At 35.5% G+C, this 21426-nt stretch overlaps 2 protein-coding genes across 12 annotated transcripts in view; both read left to right on the top strand.

Annotated features, from left to right (window-relative positions):
- The window catches only part of LOC124430403 (protein still life, isoforms C/SIF type 2), a 31122-nt gene extending 16959 nt beyond the window's left edge, over positions 1-14163 (top strand). For all 8 annotated transcript variants that reach the window (XM_046976923.1, XM_046976925.1, XM_046976924.1 and 5 more), the window contains 17 exons: positions 66-333; positions 475-618; positions 694-876; positions 1217-1471; positions 1557-1727; positions 1816-2002; positions 2357-2623; positions 3150-3430; positions 3514-3708; positions 3776-3884; positions 3971-4150; positions 4218-4336; positions 4413-4589; positions 4695-4882; positions 4976-5379; positions 5448-5669; positions 5741-14163. In XM_046976923.1, coding sequence (XP_046832879.1) covers positions 66-333; positions 475-618; positions 694-876; positions 1217-1471; positions 1557-1727; positions 1816-2002; positions 2357-2623; positions 3150-3430; positions 3514-3708; positions 3776-3884; positions 3971-4150; positions 4218-4336; positions 4413-4589; positions 4695-4882; positions 4976-5379; positions 5448-5669; positions 5741-5919 — 3529 coding nt within the window. In that variant the 3' untranslated portion in view covers positions 5920-14163. The remainder of the gene's footprint in view (positions 1-65; positions 334-474; positions 619-693; positions 877-1216; positions 1472-1556; positions 1728-1815; positions 2003-2356; positions 2624-3149; positions 3431-3513; positions 3709-3775; positions 3885-3970; positions 4151-4217; positions 4337-4412; positions 4590-4694; positions 4883-4975; positions 5380-5447; positions 5670-5740) is intronic.
- Positions 14164-14311: 148 nt separating this feature from the next.
- On the top strand, positions 14312-21370 carry LOC124430404 (NPC intracellular cholesterol transporter 1 homolog 1b-like). 4 transcript variants are annotated; one of them, XM_046976930.1, is made up of 23 exons: positions 14312-15281; positions 15355-15569; positions 15730-15860; positions 15949-16084; positions 16188-16371; positions 16444-16539; positions 16639-16856; positions 16937-17035; positions 17099-17301; positions 17365-17565; positions 17999-18203; positions 18322-18438; positions 18550-18730; positions 18808-18935; positions 19046-19303; positions 19402-19565; positions 19650-19765; positions 19852-19994; positions 20078-20274; positions 20359-20590; positions 20671-20784; positions 20871-21033; positions 21094-21370. In XM_046976930.1, the coding sequence occupies exons 1-23, from the start codon at positions 15065-15067 to the stop codon at positions 21111-21113; spliced, it is 3738 nt and encodes a 1245-aa protein (XP_046832886.1). In that variant the 5' UTR covers positions 14312-15064; the 3' UTR covers positions 21114-21370. The 4 variants fall into 4 exon arrangements, 3 of the variants coding, with proteins under 3 accessions (XP_046832886.1, XP_046832885.1, XP_046832887.1); XR_006943756.1 differs by lacking the exon at positions 21094-21370 and having other exon boundaries at positions 20529-20590; positions 20871-20897; XM_046976929.1 differs by having other exon boundaries at positions 20871-21370.
- The last annotated feature ends 56 nt before the right edge of the window (positions 21371-21426 follow it).

Below are 21426 nucleotides of genomic sequence, written 5' to 3'. Positions count from 1 at the left end.
GATTCTATGCCGGTCGTAATCGTAGAAAGATTTCGAAAAAGCATTTAAATCTTCTCGATTCGCAGTTTCCTCAGCGTGAAGAAATGGTTGTTACGTAAGAAGCATCAAATTGAGCTTGCAAGGAAAAGAGGCTGGAAGGGTTACTGGGTCTGTCTGAAAGGGACCACGCTTCTTTTCTACCCTTGCGATTCGCAAGAAAGTAGAGCCATGGAAGCGGCACCTAAGCATTTAATTATCGTCGATGGTGCTATTATGCAGCCAATTCCGGAGCACCCAAAGAGAGACTACATATTTTGCCTGAGCACCGCTTTCGGCGATGCTTATCTTTTTCAGGTGACGAGAATAAAAAAGAAAAAAAAAAAAAGAAAAAGAAAAAAGAAGAAAAGCGTTCGTTCGTTTGCGGCGCATAATTCCTTCTTTTTGAAACGGCTCCTTGAGAGGGAGGAAAAAAAATGCGTCTTATTTAATTTACAGGCGCCGTGTCAAGTAGAACTCGAAAACTGGGTGAATAGCATACATTCTGCCTGTGCAGCCGCATTCGCTCGCCATCGTGGTAAGACCGGGACTTTACATCTTCTGCAAGAGGAGATCTTTCGTTTGGAAAAGGCGATAGAATCGGTAGGGCTAATTTCCTTTCTGCGTCAGGCTAAATTTGAGCTTTTCGCGAAATTCAGCTTAATCTCCTTTATATAGGATCATAAGATGAAACACATGGCCGATCTTCAGCAATCCGTCGTGTCCGACGTTGAGACGAAGCAACAAATCAACAATCAAATAGTACAGTGGGAAGAAAATCTGGAACGTCTTCATTGCGAGCAATTCCGTTTGAGATGTTATATGGCCAGTTTGCAGAGCGGGGAATTACCTAATCCGAAGGTCAGTAATTATATCCTCGAAATAGCGAGAAAATTGCTTCAATTTTGTTCGTATTTTTTCACACGATTTATTGTTGCACAAGGGAACAAAAAACTTTTGCAGAAGAAGATTTTGATTTATCCTGGTTCAGTAAACGCGATGCGCGTAGTCATATCGACCGAACGTAAATAGAACATATAGGAACTGTAGCTGTGTAATTTCCAATAAATTAACATCGTCGAAGTTGAGAGGACGAGGCACGCTGAGCGTAAATTCCAGCTCGTCTCAAAAACAATTACTTCAATCTCTCTCTCTCTCTCTCTCTCTCTCTCTTTCTCTCTATCTTTCTCCTTCATAACAGAGTCTACTGACACACGTATCTCGCGCGACGAAGCAGACGTTGAACAAATTGGGTGTCTTCACCGTGTCGTCCTTCCATGCATTCATTTGCGCACGAAGTCCCTCATTATTGAACAATTTGTTAGCCGGCCGTGGCGCTACCAAGAGAAGACCACCACTTTTATCTAGGTCGAACAGCGGATCTAGTCGAAGGTCACTCCAAATATCCTCTAGAGACGAAGAGAAGACTGTTAAAGTATCCGTGCCGGATAATCAGGTAATTATTCTTAGTATAGCCTGTCGTAATGGTTGTGGAAATGGTGAGTATGTCACATCCTGATCGTTGCATCCTCGGTTTCTAGCTTGTTTCGGTTTTTCTACGCGATGCTATGACGGTAGAAGAATTTTTAGCGAGTGCCTGTAACAGAAAAAATCTCAATCCGATGGAACACTTTGTACGGGTGAAGAAACGACGTGACATGGAGGACCACAACTATTTTGTACCACATAGAACCGATCTGATCGAAACTTATGTAAGTTATCGATAATTATGGGAGAAAATTTTTCGAGGACAGAAAGTTATCTTAAACATGAAATGTTTCTCGTCATCGTTGCTTTCAGTTACATACGCACGAGATCGTCGAGGTCTGCGCAAAGATCTTGTATCAGGTGGAATTGCAAAGGAACACCTTGGAACAAATGTGGGGCTTCTCCGTGGAGGCCGAACTCATCGAAAATTCTGATCGACAGGACGAGCTTTGCTGTTACGTTAGCAGAGTCGAAGATAAAAGTGTGGCTATGCAGAACGGTGAGTCTTGATTTAATATCACAACGAACATGAGTTTTAAAGGTCATGTTCGGGAATGCGGGAGTGTGAGAAGAAACGACCTTAACGATATTATTTTAATCGTGCCAAGTGGCAGCGCGTATATCGATGTCATTGAGAAAGACCGATTCGTTACGCTTTACTGCACATTTGAACAAAGTTATCGGAATACGCTTTGACATACAAGCTCTTATAATGCTTATTTATTCTTCATGGTCTTCTTTTAACGGCCCATAGTAAAATGGAATGACACATTCCCTAAGTATGTTTCTTCCTGCGTCTATCTTAATCCCCTTGCTTTATCCTTCGCACCATTCGATAACGTAATACTTTCAGGCATTATTAAGGGCGATGAGATAATGGTGATCAACGGTGCAATAGTAAGTGACTTGGATATGATGTATTTGGAAAGCGTTCTCCAAGAAGAAGTCGGTCTCTGTATGATGATGAGATCTTCGAGAACCGAACCACCGGATCTTACCGGCATCATGAGAGTCACCGACGATATCATCGAAAGCCTGGTTTGTCCTCCTCCACCTTCCGATCCACCAGTCATAAGCGAGGAAATGATATCCGGCCTGATAGTACCAGCTCCCGGATGGAGTGAGTCTTTTTAATTTTATATCGTCTCTTATACCTAGGTGTCCTCATGCATTGCAGGACACTCTATCCATATTTCTCGAGGCCTTTCGTTCTTCACTCTGTAACGATCTCATTAGTTCAGAGTCTAATGAAGCGACGATAATCCTTTGACCGTCAACAGAGAAAAAATAGAACGCGGGAACGGCTGGGCCTTGATTCGAGATCGATAAAATTATATCTTCCCTTCGGACTTTTTTCGTCGCATTTCCATATTGCGGATGAATCTTTAAAATAGAACTTACGTGCAAAAACATTATAATGCGCAATGAAACATGAGAAATTCTATCTTGATCCACAGGATCTTTCGTTATTACGGTTTTCAATTTGATAATACGCTCGATCAATTTACATTAATTATCAAAATTTTTTTTTCTTTATCAACATATTATATCGAGAAATATTTCCTTTTCCTCCTTCAAGGATCAATTCGAGCTATTCCCCATGCGATTCGCTCTATAGGTACATCCTGTCCGTATTGATTTTCCAGGCAAAGAAAGTCTCATGCAAGAGTGTACGACGACCTCGCACATAGAAAATGGCAAGCAAACGTCAAGAACGAATTCATTCGAGATTGAGAATTTATTAAAAACGGCGGAACAAGTAACGGGTATTTGCCGATCGCCCGGTGAGACCAGAAAGTCGAGTCCCACCGGAAGCGTCGTGAGTACGCATTCACAAGCATTAACACCAAGTAGGCAGCTGAGCGACGCTGAAAAACTAAAGAAAGTGATATTAGAACTGATCGAGACTGAACGAACTTACGTAAAGGTACGATTAAAATAGATGAGTCAGAGTGTTGATCGTTTTTTTTTTCTTTTTATATTTTTAATCAATGATATCTCGTGTTACAGAATTTAAACAATTTGCTGGAAAACTATTTAGAGCCCCTTAAACGCGAGACCTTCCTATCGAACGCCGAGATAAATGCACTTTTTGGAAATATCCAGGAGATAGTCACGTTTCAACGGCAGTTCCTGCAAAATCTTGATCACGCAATTGAGATGGAGACGGACTTTAACAGCTTTGACCATCCTAGTCAATTTAAGGTAAACAAAGAGATTGTACGATTACTGATCGCATCAAAATGATCTTCAATCGTTTCCCTTATTATAGGGTGTTCTGTTTTCCATTGGAAGTGCCTTCTTATATTACGTAAATCACTTCAAGCTGTACAGCTCGTTTTGCGCCAGCCATTCGAAGGCCCAAAAAGTTTTACATCCAAGTGAGTGTAATCGTAAAATCTACGAGTAAGGATCTATGATTTTAATAATTACAAACTCACTGAACCAATTCAATTATTACCTATAGACGAAGGAAATCAAGCTTTACAAGAGTTTTTGCAAGCGAGAAATCCGCGTCAGCAGCACTCCTCGACATTGGAATCGTACTTGATAAAGCCCATTCAAAGAATACTCAAATATCCGTTGCTTTTGCAACAACTTCGAAATCTCACAGACGAGCGAAGCGAAGAGCATCAACATTTGATAGGTAATAGACGCAATAGGGAATTATACAATTGGATTATGGTACTTATGTATAAAGCGATCGATTTCAGAGGCCCTCAAAGGTATGGAGAAAGTGGCGGAGCACATTAACGAAATGCAAAGGATTCACGAGGAATACGGAGCTATTTTCGATCATCTCTTCAGGCAACATCAAAAATCTTGCAAACAGGTTAATAAAACATAATAATAATTATAATAATATCATACGCGTGCCTATGCATCACCAGTAAATTTGCTTTCTCCAGCCAATCGATTTGAGTCCTGGAGATCTTTTGTATTATGGCGGTGTCGAATGGTTAAACATTTCGGACTTTCTTGGAAAGATAAAGAAAGGCTTGGAATTGCACGCCATGTGTTTCGTTTTCAAATCCGCTGTCGTGTTCCTGTGTAAGGAGAGATTAAGACAAAAGAAAAAGCTCATGGTAATATTTGAAGGGTAGACTTATATATATATATATATATATATATATATATATATATATGTTTATGCGAACGATCGAGTAAAAAATTTACCCAATAATCTCCAGGGAGTTTCCACGAAAGCGAATTCCAGCGAGGTGGAAATAATTCGTTATCAAGTTTTGATTCCCGTTACCGAAGTTCAAGTAAGAGCCAGTTCAGCTAAAGATATGGAATCGCATTTCCTATGGGAGTTGATACATCTCAGAAGTCAATTACAGAGAAGATCGGAAAAAGTATATGTACTTTCCAATAGGTATGGTTCATCGTTCAAAGTCATCTAATAATTTTTATCCGGTATAACGATCTTATTAACGTTATTTTTGGACATAATATCGTACCCTTTCAGTACGACGGAATTTAGAAATGCGTTCCTAAAGACAATTCGACAAATCATACGAGAATCGGTCCGAAATATGAGCATCCCTTCGACGAAACAAAATCTAAATCAACCACCGATTACGATCGCACCTCGAATGTCGACTGGCCATGTAGAAAAATTTGAAAAGCAAGCGGCTCAGGTGCAAGGTCAAAATGGCAATGGTAACACGATAGTAGCTACGGGAACGTTGTCGAAAAAAGCTATAAAACAGCAATTGTTAAGCAATTCGCACAATGCCAAGCGAAAGTACAGTCATTCTAAGCAATCGGTGGAGCATGAGAGTTCGGAAGACAAAGATATGGAGGAAACAGCTATAAGTCAACAACAGATAATCTTTCGTACGAGAAGCAAGACCATAAGCGATACTTCAGGTAAAGTACGAATTCTTTTAACTTATTTTTATTTTGAATTGATATCGTCATTTTTATCTCGAATTTAGGCGAAGTAAAAGTTGAAATGGACTCGGGGACGAAGTCAGAAGGAGAGGAGGACTCTCAAGCTTTTTTAGGCGAGAAGAAGACTAATCTGGGCCGTACACCAAATCATTTAACACTGAGCACTACTTCGACCATTTCCGCAGGTAGTACTGGCAGCCAAGCCAGGCTCATTCAGTCTTCTCATCAGCCAGAGAATTATCAACCCATTGCAGTAAAAGAGCTTGGTAAGACGCTTGGTAATAAATTACTCCTAAATATATACGGATATATGTATGTAATGACATACTTTGCATAGGTTCGCCAATTTGGAAGCCCCGAGAATTACCGTCGCTCGGGGAGGCGACGACATTACCAAGAAAGGGTAAGTCGGCCGGCGAGTTCACGGACATGACCTCGAGCCACAGCGCCTCACGGAAATCTCTCATAGAGATCAGCAATTGTGCTCAACAATCTAATTTTAATAATCACGTTTAAGTTTCAAACTAGTCAGGGACTAACTCGTTAAATAAAGTATCTGTTAAGTTCGAATTATCGAACGAACGATTACTCTGCTAATGCATAAGGCCAGACGACGACAAGTAAAAGGGTAGAAGAAAAGAGAAAGATAAAGAAAGAGAAAATGAGAGTGAGAGGCTGATGATAGTAAGAAAGGCTAAGAAACACATCAAGTTATCACCAAGTTTAATAAGCCTGTGATTTAATTATGAAATCTCGCTCGCCGCCCACGCGGTACGCATAAACGAAACAAAACGAAGACAAAATCCGCTCCTCCTACTGCAAAATGTGGTACACATACTTCTTCCTTTTTCTCATTTTGCTCTTCCAAGTAACAACAACGTTATGTCGTCGGACATCTCTCATCGTCAGTGCCGCACGATCTTCGCCATTCCCCCAAAATACGTACGTATTTTTACGTATCACAGTTTACGCAACATAAAATGTCCGATATTATGTTCCGTATACACACGTATTTGAATAAAATTCGATTAGAATTCTCGTGTTTGCAATAAGAGAAATCGCGAGAAAATAAATCGGTCACTTTTTACTTTACGTCGACAATTTCCTTGCTCGATCGTGTTCATAGATCGTGTCACTCCCGATCCGGTTTCTCTCCGTTTATTGTCCGACGGCGCGTCCATCCGTGATACGGTATCGTTGCCGCTCGAAAAACATCATTAACGTTAATCGCCGTGAACCGAAAAGTATTCACGGGGAATGTGAGAAGGAAGCGGAATATCAAGCGCCAGCGCGATAAATTATTAGAGCGCGTAAACGCTCTCGCATCGCATGCGAGATTCTTTGTCGTCCCTTTTTCGTTTCCGCACCTACGTTCCTACGTAACATATTACTCTGATAGGGTAACTTCCTTTTTCAATCGCCGTTAAAGGGAAAAAAGAAGAAAGAAGATAAAAAAAAGACGAGATAACACTTCCTTCCACTTTCACGAGTGTTTCTCCGCGTGGACGGCAAAGTGCAGAGCGTCAGCCGATCGACCCTGTGTATATATTGTAATGATGATGATGATGATGATGATGATGATGTCCTTACAATTACAACTTAATTATTATTATCGTCATTATGTATTTTGTCATTATTCTTACTACTTTTATCATCATCGTCGCTATCGTTATTATTTATAATTACTTATTATTATTATCATTATTATCATTATTGTTATTATTATTATTATAATTATTAGTATTCGCCATTGGCATTATCGTGATCGTCGTCACGTCGATGATCATTATTATTATCATTATTATTACACACTATAACGAAGGACAAGTCTTAAAGATCTGAGAAAAACGACGATGTACCGAGTAATTATAGCGATATAAAAAATCAATTAAAAGAAGTCGTATATATTATATATACAAATATATATATATGATTATGTATTTGTATAATATATACGTATATATAGATATATATATATATATATATATATATATATATATATATATATTATACATATGGGAACTAAGGGGGTTGGGATAGGGGAAGTTTATGAATTTTATTGTTCGTCGACCACGGTTTCCCCGGGTTAGTTTCGCAAAAAAAAAACCAAAAAAATAAAGACAGAAAAAGAAAGAGAGAAGGGGGGAGAGAGAGAGAGAGAGAAAGAGAGAATATGCATTGACTCGCTTTCGAACTCGGACTTCCTCACCGATATAGCAGACTTTATTTTTAACGTTACTTATAATATATAAAAAGAAAAAAAAATGAAATGGTTTGGATGGACGAGGTCGAATGCGAATTTCTTACTGAGCTCGTCGTAATACGTGATAAAGGAAAAAATTAATAAATAGAAAAAGATTAAAAAAAGAAACAAAAGAGAAAAGAAACAAAAGTAAACGAAAGAGAGGAAACAATCTTAAAGGAGCTCATAGAATTTATTATTAAAGAAAGAAAAAAAAAAAAAGGAAAAAAGTAAAAGAAAACTGATAAATTAAACTGCGAAACGAACGAGCACGAGGAACACCAAAAGCATCGGCACAGAACTAAACGACATCTGATATATAAACACGTTGTTAATGGGTATTACAATAAATTTAAGCCGATATCGAAGGATTAATTCGTGTAAATTAGACGACAGAAAGTATCCACATAGATGAATACCTACAACCAAAAATATATATAAATATAAAAATACAGATACACACATACGGATACATATACGTACACTCATATACACGTTAACATGCGCGTGAAACGAGATGGAACCAGCCACACACACACACACACACACATACACACACACAAATCTACACGGACTCGTTTCGCGCAAACATTCTTACTTATAGACACGCATACACGTTTAACACATAACTTGGATTAATAGATGACATTAATTAGGGAAATCGCGCGTGGCACGGCCGAACCGCCGAATCGATTCTATCGAACGAACGAAATCGCGTGATCTTCTTTGTCGGTAATAAATAAAAAAATTGAGAGAAAGAAAGAGAGAGAAAGAGAGATAGACAGACAGACAGAGAAGGACAGAGAGAGAGAGAGAGAGAGAGAGAGAGAGAGAAAGTAAGAAAGAAGAAACAACGAGCACACCGCGAGGATTCCTCTGCGAGACAAGGAAATGTTTCTGTCTAATAAATCTCTGTTCGTATCCCTTGCAATATTTGTTTTTACGAAAAATCTTTAACGTCGATATTCGAGTAAACATATATGTGTCGTTGATTATGAAATTGACCCGACGAAATAATTAGAATTAAGACATAAAAGAAGATGAACGATAAACATGATTTGTCCATATAATAAATATCAATTTCGACTTCCAATTAAGAACACTTTCATAATTTACCGACATATGTTTCGCAAAATGAATGATCCAATGATCTATAAATTAATTCGTTGGGATACGCTGCAAGATTAGAATTCAGTTCGTTCCTACGATCGACAGGAGGAATTCCCCCCATATATATATATATGTATTATAATAATTCGAGTCCCATTAATCCACGTGATCCGCGTTATCCTCTGCGATTTTTTCTTCGAAATCGTCGAGACTCCGGCCGTACATACGTCGCGATAGATTTCTATATGTAGGTATGTACTACGTTCGAGTTCGTCGTTGCCAGTTTGGTTCTTCTTAACCTTGCCATGACAATCGTGCCGAAGATCGTCAGCCAGTATTTAACGATGGACTGGAATTAATTAGTAATTTAATGGAATTTGATAGTACACTTAATACTCAGACTTTGATATATACTGTCGTCGCACAATTCGCAAGGTCGATCTTCCGTTCGAGCGTGGCGAGTAGACTGACGTCGTAGAGACGATTTTCATTCTTATTTCTCTCGTAACTTAATTATTATCACTTTTGTTACGTTCGTCGAAAATAAAGGGAAAAATACAAAAAAGAAAAAAAAGGAAAGAAAGAAAGAAAGAGGAAGAGTTAGAAATAAAAAGTTAGAAGAGAGAGAGAGAGAGAGAGAGAGAGAGAGAGAGATTAAAAAATGGGGAGAAAAGCGTTGTTCGACATTGTCGATTCGGATCGTTATTACATTAGGAATTAAATGATTGCGCGACATTGATGTTTGGATACGTCACTCGTAAGCATAATATAATACATACATATATACATACATACATACATATATATTATATAAGTCGGTCAACAATGCCGCGCGCGACGAGAGGAGAAAGAAAGAGAGCACGCGATTATGTTAGTGTGATTCGAAGTCGGCCGATCTCGTCAAAGCGTCATGGATATTATCTGCATAGACAAATCCAGACCAAAAAGGATTTCTTTTTCTTTATTATCCTATAATGCCAAATGAAAATTCCGTATTTAACGTACTCCATTCTAAGGGAATACGAACATTTTCTTTTTGCTCTTCGAGATCTACGGGGAACAAATATCAAACTCGATGTTATCTCGAACTCGAATGTGTAACGCAAATTTAACGATACTCGCAAATAAGGATCTCTTAATAATGAAAAAAAAAAAAAAAAAGAAAAAAAGCAAAAAATGAAAAAAAAAAAAGGAAAAAAAGACAAAAAAAATCAAGAAAGAAAGAATAAAAATACAGAAGAGAGCATCGTCGTTATGATTTCCGTACCGATTAGACTTCATAACGAATAAATTGGCTCATTCGATATTTAATCGATACTCGTAGAATCCCGTCAATTATTAGCGTATCCGTCGGTGATGTAATTATTATGATGTATTTATTAATAGATCTATACATATACATATATATACAGACAGACAGACATAACTTATATGTATATTCGCGATATTTAAAGGCCATTACTCTCTGTACAGGCGAGCTTATAGAACGCCCATTTGAGATTGTACACTTCATTTTACTTTAGATTATTCTATCTCAAATACGAAGCGTATATTTTTATGAGACGGTACATACATGTGCAGGCACATTTCAGTACAAAGTCGTCGGTGCTTATCTCGGATCTCAACGAAAATTTCATTTTTACGCGTGCGTATTGGAGTTGGGCAAAATATAATCAATTAATAATCGTCGATGATCATAGTATATTGAGTAATCGGTAACGCATTAATGAATAATAAAAACGAACGATAATAATTAATCGTAAAAGCATTACGGTATTAATTATAATCGACCGAAAGAATGAGCAATGCATTAAATATTGAAAATACACATAATTATTTTCTACGCCATTAGCATCCATTGATATCTTCCAAAATTTCATGAAGATCGTAGTAAATGTTTTTCTTCTCACGATTATTGGTTACCGATTACTGATTATCGATTACAAATGAATGATTAATCTCGAAGAAAAATATTGATCCATTACGAAATTAATTAGAAGAGTAATCGATTATTGCCTTACTCCAATGGATGTGTACACATTCGGTCCTTGTTCGATCCTTATCAGAGAATTTGAGAAGACATGATCGCACACGTGCGAAATAATAAATATTGTAAAATCGTAAATCTCGATGCGTAACAGGCAGGTCCCCTTGAATAACGCGTTGAGCTTTTTCTAATTAAAATGGCACAAACGACAATCTCGATCGAAATTCCATTACGTTTTTAAAGACTAAATCTCATTTTTTTCTCCTTCTTCTTTTTTTAACGTCGGGTGCTATTATTTTCTTCAAGTTCACGTGAAAAGTCGCGTTCACACGAAAGTAAGAGAGATCGATTTAAAAAGAAATACAGTTCTCTTTATAGATCCATTATTGACGATCGGCCGAGTCTGGTATCGATAAAAAGCGCTCCATCAAGTGCAAGCTCTTTCTTTTCTTCTTCCTTAAAATCGGACGCCCGGTTTCACAAAGGCCTGTCAAATCGCGATATTAGAAACAGGGTGTACGAGGATCGTGATGAGATGCTTGGAATGCAAATCTCTGACAACGAGTAGCGTCGATTGTTTTTATATGTTATTGAAAGGTTCTTTCTATTATTTTTTTTTCTTTTTTTTTTTTTTTTTAGTTGTAATTTGTATAATAATTACGTATAAAGTTCTACAACTAAGAGAAATAGTTGTCAATCGATATTAAGATATCGACAGGAAGAATTGTTATTTTTTCTCGGACGATTAGATTTTAAACGTTTGCTATACCATGGTCATGTATTTTCCATCTCGATGCTTCTCAAAGTCAGTTCGAATCGCATGACGGAAAACAAAAGGATAAAGAAAACTATCCAAATGAGAGTTTTGCTGAATATTGCGCGATAATGATCCGTATTGTCGATCCTAGAAAAAGTGAAAGGAAGGAAGGAAGGAAATAAGAAAGATGGGAGAAAAAATGAATGAGAGAGAGAGAGAGAGAGAGAGAGAGCATGTGAAACACGTCGATGAGTCAAACATTGACGGAACTTGATGAAGAAAAGACACTAGAGGCTGAAAACATCGTGGAGTACTGGAGGTCCTTAGTACATAATTTCAAGGTCTAAGAAACCTTAACGTAGAGATAAACGTTCGTAAAAGGAAACAAAAAAAATGAGAGAAAGAGAGAGAGAGAGAGAGAGAGAGAGAGAGAAATGTTCGCGAAATATGCGACGAGTGTGAAAAGTTTGAAGCAGAAGATGATTCGATATGTAATATAAAGATACACTTAAACACACGTTCAAACCGTACATGCAAATGAACACGCGATCACGGACACGTACACGGAAACACACACAAGCGCGCATACACAAAGTATAACTAATTAAGGCATCGGTTAAGATCTGACAGCGAAAAAAAAAATAATAAGAAACCTACTTACTAATTAATATAGGCGACACACACGTGCAGATTTAAGAATTTACGAAGGACCTTCTGTTGCTCGAATTATTGCATTATCTACTATATATAAATTTTATTGTATAAATTCTGTCGAGGCGCGTCTCCGAGCGGGAGTCGACATTCCTTTTTCTTCTCGTCCCAAAGTGGACGGACAAAAAATTAGCATCGTCATCCGAGAAAAAATTACTCGGTTGATATCCATTCGATCGATAAAATAATAAAGAAACATAAAGAGAGAGAGAGAGAGATAGAGAGAGAGAGGCGTACGTACGTAGTTTGTAAACACTTCGATAAGTCCCCAGCTTGAATCTTCGATGTTTATTGATAAACACGGTAGAATACGTCGATAAAATCGCTTGTAGTTCAGCGTCAAGTAAAAAGTTTCGAGTCATCGTACTATTAATTTCAATAGCCGATATCGATACCTCTCTACGAGAATAACGTTATCCTTTGATTACGCTGAACTTTCGCCATCTTGAACATTGTGATAAAGGAAATACGGGCGATTAGCGGATTAAATTGCGCGATAAAAATTAGTGAATTTAATTTCGTTGTCGATTTCGCACTTAATTATTCCACGAGAGACGACAATCAATGAATAATTCAAATGAAAAAAGATACGAAAAATAATAGATAGAACAAAAGGAGCTTTCTTTTTCTTTGTTGGATAGTTCAAAAAAAAAAAAAAAAAAAGGAAAAAAAGAAAAAAAGAAAAAAAGAAGACCAAGCGATCTCTAACGCGTCTTTCGTAGATCGAAGAAAAAGGGATGATCTCATTTGTCAATTATTTTTTTCTTTGCTTAGGCCTTATTATCGATATGTTTCACGGTGCGGATACTTTTTTCCTATCTATACTCGACGTATAGGTGCACGCATTGAAAGAGTATTCCGACACCTTCTACTTGTGAAGAAAAAAAAATCAAGCAGGAGGCTTGAAAATTAGTTGCTCTACTCGATGACAATTCGATTCGAGTAAGAAGTAAGAAAATCTAGGAGAAAGAGATAGATAGAGAGAGAGAGAGAGGGAGAGAGAGAGAGAGACATTCTTCTTCATAGCGATATTCTCGTAATTTTTCTCAATTACATTTTCGGATTTATAGAGAAAACGACGAGTATAACGTATGGGAGAGATTATATGATAACGTTACGTGAATCTTTTTCTTTCGATTAAAACATTAAATGAGGAATCTCGAAGATGAGGACGAGCGGTTAAAGGAATGTTCGCTGATAATAAAATCTCTAGCTCGGAGACGTATCCCAATAGTTGGCCTAGTACCGAGTTTCATATTTTTCGCCCCGGTCGCAACGGATCGTCGAACGATTATCGTCTATTACATTATTGACATTCTTCCAGAAATTTTATTGATATAAACTTTATCGCTACCGTTGAACATAATATATTTGATTATGATATGGCGATACCTTCGGTATTATAATTATGGACACCGAATATATCGGGAGATAGAGAGAGAGAGAGAGGGGGGGGGAGAGAGGGAGAGGGAGAGAGAAAGAGAAAGGAGAGAAAAAAACTGAGGGAAAACGCGATTCGCGTCTTGTAAAACTCAGTGGATTTGGGGGTAGTAGATTATATAAATAGGGCATAAGGGTTGGGTAGACAAGGGGATAGGGGAAAAATATTGGGGGACGGGGGGTTCGAATGATAACGAAACGAAGATTAAGGCTATGTAAAGAGACGATGTAACGAGTCTTTCGAAAGAAAAATCTCTTCCTTTCGTTGATGTAAAACGTTGAATGATGAACCAAAGTGAAAAGAATCTTAACTGTACGTATGAATGGAAAATACAGCACAAGAATCTCGTTTCCGTTTTCATCTAATTACGTAACGATATATCAGTAATGAATATTATGATTACGATGATTGCTGTATTTATTGTTATTGTTCCTCGGTTAAGCGGAGACGTTTAAGAGTGACCCATTTGTACAATCATTGAGTCATTAAAATATGATTATTCATTATGGAAATTATGGGCGTATTTTTATTCGATCTTACTCCTACTTGACTTTTGTTACAAATGTAAGATGGAGACTTATTGCTTTTCTGTCTTTCTCTTTTTTATATATATATATATATATAAATATTTTTTGTATTGTCCTATATAAAAACAAAAAAGTTAATCCAAATGTCCGCAAGCACAAATAACTTACAAGAAATGACAACAACTTGTAAAATAATGCTTTTCTCCTTAATCAAAAATTTGTCCTCTTCGATCTTTTTATTTAATGTCTTATATATACATATATATTATATCATAATTCTCTGTAACGTGAAATTTTACTCACACGTAGGTTATGAAAGAAATAAATGTTATCGCTGATTCGACGACAAAGTGATAACGAAATCGCGCAGGTGTTTCAGATGTTCTGATAAAAAATAAATGAGGATTGATTATCGTAAAGTTATCGTTTTAAGCTATTAATAACATTGTTTTATACGTTTTAATGTTTAGAATCATAGAACAGTAGTAGGGAACGAGTATACGTTGAGAGAAAAGTAAAGACTTTGTAAGAAAAGTATGCTGACGCTGATAAAGGGTCCATCGAAGTGCTCACCTGCGAGATAAGAAGTCTCACTCAAGTATAAAACTTTGACCTGATATCGAGAACATGAAACGGCTCGTTCAAACGTTTGATTAGAATGCGAGTCAAAACGCGGGCGTAACTTTCGATCGTTCCTAAGAAATAGATCAAGAATGAAGACAAATCTAACGACGTAATCTGTCTTTTCTTTTAGTTTCTTTTTTTTCTTTTTCCTCAACATAATTTTCATTAGTTTCTAAGTTTTCCATTTTATTGATACTATTTTATTCTCGCAAGAGACTTTTTGTTCTACCGAGAGACTGATCTTTCTTTTTTATCCGTATTAATGATGAAGACTCTAAATCTAGTTTTTTTCTTAATCGCGTTATACAATGTATGTGTGCTAATTGACGGGCGAAATACTTGCGTTTGGTACGGTCAATGTGGAAAAAACGGTCCGAAGATACAAACGTGCGTGTCAAATGATCCTGCTCGACCAATCGGCAATGAAACGGCTACGAATATCCTACGAAAAAGATGTCCACATTTGTTCGAGAACACCGGTCAGTATAATTTCTCTTGGCAAATATTCCATTTTACATATGATCAAATGCGACATGTTCGTTTCTTTGCTAGACGATCCATTAACCTGCTGCAGTGCCGAGCAAATTTTTACCATCAACTTGAATATGAATATGGCCGAAGGTATCTTTGGAAGATGTACTACGTGTTTAAAAAATATCTTTCGACACATATGCGATTATTCTTGTAGTATGAATCAGAGCCAATTTATGAACGTCACTAAGTCGAAAATAAATGAAAATGGTCTTTATTACATCGACGAACTCGAGGTAATTAATAAATATAAATAAAATAAAATGGAATTATTTTTTATCGCACGATCTGATTTTCTGTCGAAACTAAACAAGATAAAAGAAGAAAAAAGAAACGAACGATTGACTTTTAATTTCGATTAGTATAAAATGAGAAAAATTCATGCTTTCATTTTAGATACACGTGGCCGAAGAATTTATAAATAAAACGTTTGAATCGTGTAAAAACGTAATTAATCCGTCCAGTGGTGGTTTGGCGATGGATTTAGCATGTGGCTCTCACGGTGCGAGCAGATGCACGCCAAGAAAGTAAGTTGTAGATCCTCTTTTACATATTTCTGTAAAAAAATACGTGACGCATAGTCTTATTTCTATATTTTATATATTTTTCTTTAAGATGGTACAGCTTTATGAACAGCGTAACCGAGAATAATTTCGTACCCTTTCAAATTAATAACATTTACGATCGTCCGGATATTTGGCACAATGATCCTTGGAACGCAGTTGTCAAACCGTGTAGCGAGCCTTACGACGTGAGTTTTCAAAAAATATTAATCAAGATTTTACCCTAATTAAAATCGTATACTTAAACACAATATTTCGATTAAATATACCTAACTTTTCTTTCTTCAACAGAATTCCTCGCTTAGCTGCAGTTGCGTCGATTGCCCTGCAGCTTGTCCTGTAACGAAACTAACGATCAATTCCAAGAGTTTTATCATCTTTGGTAAAAATGGTTATGGAATTATCGCTGCAATTCTCATCGCACTGATTACGATCATAGCTACTCTCATTTATTTGCTAAAAAGGGAGAAGTTAAGTATGTATTGTATTTATTCATAAATTAATTGTTTCATCGTCGAATATTTATGAAAGCGTTTTTTTCATACAGATTACTATAATAATGCAAATTATTCGGGAACAAAGAAAGATTGCAATAAAATCTTTCGAAATATCTTCGAGGGATATTTTTATTCATGGGGAAAAGGTAACTCCGATAGACGATCACGCATTATTGAACGCATTGTAGAACAATTTTGTAAAATATCATATATGTAAATTAACGTAATGCTGTACGAATCAACAGTATTTGCGACATATCCAATTCTCTCGTTGTTCATCTCGTCTTACGTGGTTTTGGGAATGAGTTATGGCTTCAAGTATCTCGTCATAACGGTGAATCCGATAGAAATATGGGCATCGCCAAACAGTAGATCGAGAATAGAGAAGGATTATTTTGACACACATTTCCGCCCATTTTATAGAACCGAACAAATTTATATAAAGCCTGTTGGCATCGATAATGTACGTACGATGTCTTTCCCTAGTTTTTACAACAATTTATTCGAGATATCTTTCCGAAGATTAATCGAAATTTCTTATAGATTTTACACAATACGTCGAATGGCATTCAAGAATATGGGCCAGTCTTTAACGAGACATTTTTATTGGCTGTTCATGATCTTCAAGAGAAAGTTTTACAGGTAGATGATTTATTGAGTTGCCAATTGTAATTCTAATATTTATTCGTACACATTCATTCGTAGCTTGGTCGTGAAACTGACGAGAGCATAGAACGTTATTGTTATGCACCCGTTTACAGTGATTTCCTTGGTCCAATGTCCGTATCATATTGTACAGTGCAAAGTTTATGGGGATATTTTCAAAACAATATATCAATTTTTAATCAAACCTCGCAAATTAAAGGATACGAGATCAATTATTTGGATCATCTTTACAAGTGCATGCAGTAAGTATTAAAAAAGAAATGTTTTACTACGAATGAATGTTGATCATATAAAATATATTTCAGAAATGCATTTAATCCGGAGTGCATGGCCCCATACAAAGGGCCAATATTTCCTGCTTTAGCAGTTGGAGGATTTTTAAAGAAAAATGAATTCCATTACGATTCTTCGGACTATATAAAAGCAAACGGATTGATTCTGTCATTTTTAATGAATAATCATTTGGACGAGGAAAAACTCAAGCCCGTTATCAAATGGGAAGAAAGGTATTTTTTTCGTGTTACTTTACAGTATAAGTTTAAAAAAAAAAGAAACAGAAAAGAAAATTACAACACCCTATACTTTGTCAATAGTCGTAAAAAGTCATCTATTAATAAGATTTTTTAATCCTCGTACTAGGCAACACCTCATTACATTCACGTACGAAGGCGTTGCCTATTATAAGGGGTTTAAAATAAGCTCCTTACAATAGGCAACAAATTTTTGATTACTAAATTGTGTGATGATGTTGCCTAATATAAGGATTAGAAAAAAATTGTCGATAGAGTATGGAGCGTAGCTAACTTTTAGGCGTATCCTTCGATATTCCTACGATTGTTGAAAATTGATAACTGTATAATAATAATATCGAAATAATTACCAAAGAAATCGATTAATAATAAAAATTTCGTTTATAAAATTTTCTTCTGTGGAATAAAGGTTTATCAATTTTATGAAGGAATGGATAATACATGATAAACCTGATTTTATGGATGTGGCCTACGTAACAGAAAAATCTATTCAAGACGAATTAGATAGAACGTCGAAGGCGGAAGTGAAGACAATGATAATTAGTTATCTAATTATGTTCCTCTATATCTCATTTGCTCTAGGAAGAATGAGAGGCTCCATTAGAAAATGTTTTGTAATACATCAATCTTAAATATATATATATATATATATATATATATATATACACATACACTCATAAATTCGATAACGATAAAACAGCGAATTGTTTTTTCAACCAAATTGTCTTTTAGGGTTCGAGTAAAATTGTTGTGAGTATTGGTGGTATTATTATAGTAATCGCATCGGTAGCTTCTTCATTGGGAATTTTCGGATACATTGGTGTACCCACTACTTTGCTTACGATTGAGGTAATTATATCATATTTTTATCATATTTTTACACAAACAAAATAATGAAATTTTTACATAAACAAAATTCTTGAAGAATATGAAGTTTTTCATATCGATAATTGTACATAGGTAATTCCTTTTCTGATACTGGCCGTTGGAGTCGATAATATTTTTATTTTGGTACAAACATATCAAAGAAATCCCAAAAATCCAGATGAATCGATACCAGAACATTTAGGTAAAATCACAGCCAGGGTTGGACCTTCGATGTTATTAACAAGCATGTCGGAATTATTCTGTTTTCTAATTGGTAAGATGAAAAAGATGATTAATCTAAAATGAATTTTACGATGAAAATAATACGACAATTGCAATAAATGATTTTAGGTACATTGTCATCTATGCCAGCAGTTAATACATTCGCGATGTATGCATCTTTGTCCATTCTAATCAATTTCATCCTTCAAATCACCGCTTTTATCAGTTTATTATCTTTGGATTCCCGGAGATCGGAGGTAACGTAGATGTCTCATACAAAGCGAAAAAGAACAAAAAAACAAAAGGAACTATCTTTAACGCGATTGATATTAGTAATATTTAAAATATAAAATTAATTTTCTTTCAGCAAACTCGATTAGACCTGCTCTGCTGCATATCAACAAATAAAAGATCACACGTAGAATGTGATAACGTTGGATTAGTTCATTCTCTATTCGAGCATTTCTATACGTCGTTTCTTATGAAAAAGCCGATTAGAATCGCCGTCTTGTTCATTTTCATAGCAATGTTCATTGTTCACGTCGCTGTATTCCCTAACGTCGAAGTTGGCTTAGATCAAAAATTATCAATGCCTGAAGATTCATACGTTTTAAAATACTTCCAGGTAATACATCAAGATAACAACCAATTACAAAAGTAATATTATTTTTTACTTTGAAAATCGTATTACTTTCTGTGTTTCTTTATTCTCTTATTTTCAAGTATATGGAGGATCTTTTATCTATGGGACCACCTGTATATTTCGTAGTAACGGAAGGGTTAAATTACAGCAACACCAGTGTTCAAAATATAATTTGCGGTGGTCAACAATGTAACGTGGATTCTCTATACACCCAAATATATTCTGCAGCAAATCAGTCATCTATGTTAGCGATCGCATATTTTTTTTTTTTTATTTCATTTAATTTCATGATAAATCAATAGAAACTTATAATTTTATTTCATTCCAGATCGTATTTATCGAAAGCTGCCTCTTCGTGGATAGACGATTATTTCGATTGGTCGACTATCGAGAAATGCTGCAAATATTTTCCCAACAACAGTTCCTTCTGTCCTCACAATATAGGTGATCATTTTATTATTTAAAATATATAAAATCGAATAATGTCTGACAAAAATATAAATTATTATTTATAATATGTAACAATTTAGAAACATGCGAGTACTGTAAAATACCAACTGACAATGAAACTTCTCGACCGAATGAAACATACTTTCGAAATTATATCTCTTACTTCGTATCTGATATTCCGGATGAAGATTGTGCTAAAGCTGGTCGACCTTCCTATCGCGACGTAAAATTTTCCATTAATATAATAACATATGTTTAGAATAAAGATTTCATTATAATGTTTTATCTTAACTAATTATTTTCTAGGCAATCAATTATTACTCCGATCGTTATGGTTTGACTGATATCGGTGATACGTACTTTATGGGTTATCATACGCCCTTAAAAGAGTCTAGAGATTGGTATGAATCATTAAGAGCCGCCCGAATAATAGCTGCTAATATTACAACAATGATTAATAACGCTGACCTGAGTGATAAGAAGATTACAGTATTTCCATATAGGTAAATTATGATTATAAAATATGAGAGCGTTGAAATTATCTCAATCATTATCATCTTCTACTTTGTTGATTTTAATAATTTCAGTATTTTTTACGTTTTTTACGAACAATATTTAACAATCTGGAAAGAAACGTACGTGTCCATAAGTTTGTCATTGGTCGTGATTTTTATTGTAACGTTATTATTGACTGGAATGTCATTATTTTCTGCAATTACCGTCGTCATTACAGTATTGATGATCATTATTAATCTAGGTGGTCTTATGTATTGGTGGAATATACAATTGAACGCAGTATCTCTTGTTAATTTAGTTATGGTTAGTATTAATTGAATGTCCCTCGAATTCCTCTACTTTTAAATGTTAAAAATTTATTCAACATATAATTATTTACACAGGCTGCCGGAATTTCTGTCGAATTTTGTAGTCATATCGTACACACTTATTTAATATCAACGGAGAATGAAAGAATCGCACGTGTCTCACAAGCACTTTCGTTAACAGGAAGTTCCGTAAGTAAAATCAATGATATTTTAAAATGAATATAATATGTTCGAGTGAATGAAAATATCGCTTAATAGAAAATTATTGATTTTAGGTCTTCTCTGGTATTACTTTAACAAAGTTTGTGGGTATCGTAGTATTGGCATTTGCGAAAAGTAAAATATTTCAAATTTTCTACTTTAGAATGTATTTGGGAATTGTAATTTTTGGTGCTACGCACGGGCTAATGTTTTTACCTGTTTTATTAAGTTTTATTGGTAAGAAAAATGCAGACGCATTTAATGTTAAAAGTTATACTTATTAAATAATTTTTGCAGGACCCGAACGTAGAACGTAAGAAGAAACTTGACGAGATAATACTAAAATTACATTTTTCTTATTTCATTTAACAGTACAAATGTTTCATCATGTAGATAATTTAAATTATGTTTCTATTATTTTTATATACGCTATCATGTAAGACTAATGATAAAGTAATTAAAATTTTTCGATGCATTTCTCCAAGTTCAATTGAAATTATTATATATTTAACGCATATTACCGTGGTGTTTATTATACTCCGTGTACGATATACATTAAATAATTATAAAATTACTAAAAGTATTAATTTTTAATCTTATACCTTCGGAAGGAGAGAGAGAGAGAGAGAG

Source organism: Vespa crabro, chromosome 18, assembly GCF_910589235.1.
Source record: "Vespa crabro chromosome 18, iyVesCrab1.2, whole genome shotgun sequence".
Classification (NCBI taxonomy): Eukaryota; Metazoa; Arthropoda; class Insecta; order Hymenoptera; family Vespidae; genus Vespa; species Vespa crabro.
The sequence above is the reverse complement of the archived record's forward strand: the minus strand, read 5'-3'. Positions and strand labels throughout refer to the sequence as shown.

Excerpts from the sequence above, each read along its gene's own strand:
- LOC124430404 (XM_046976929.1), top strand. The coding sequence starts at position 15,065 with ATGATGAAGACTCTAAATCTAGTTTTTTTCTTAATCGCGTTATACAAT. Across the intron at positions 17,036-17,098 it reads TTCAAGAGAAAGTTTTACAG|CTTGGTCGTGAAACTGACGA; the intron begins GTAGATGATTTA and ends ATTCATTCGTAG. Across the intron at positions 20,275-20,358 it reads ATTACAGTATTTCCATATAG|TATTTTTTACGTTTTTTACG; the intron begins GTAAATTATGAT and ends TAATAATTTCAG.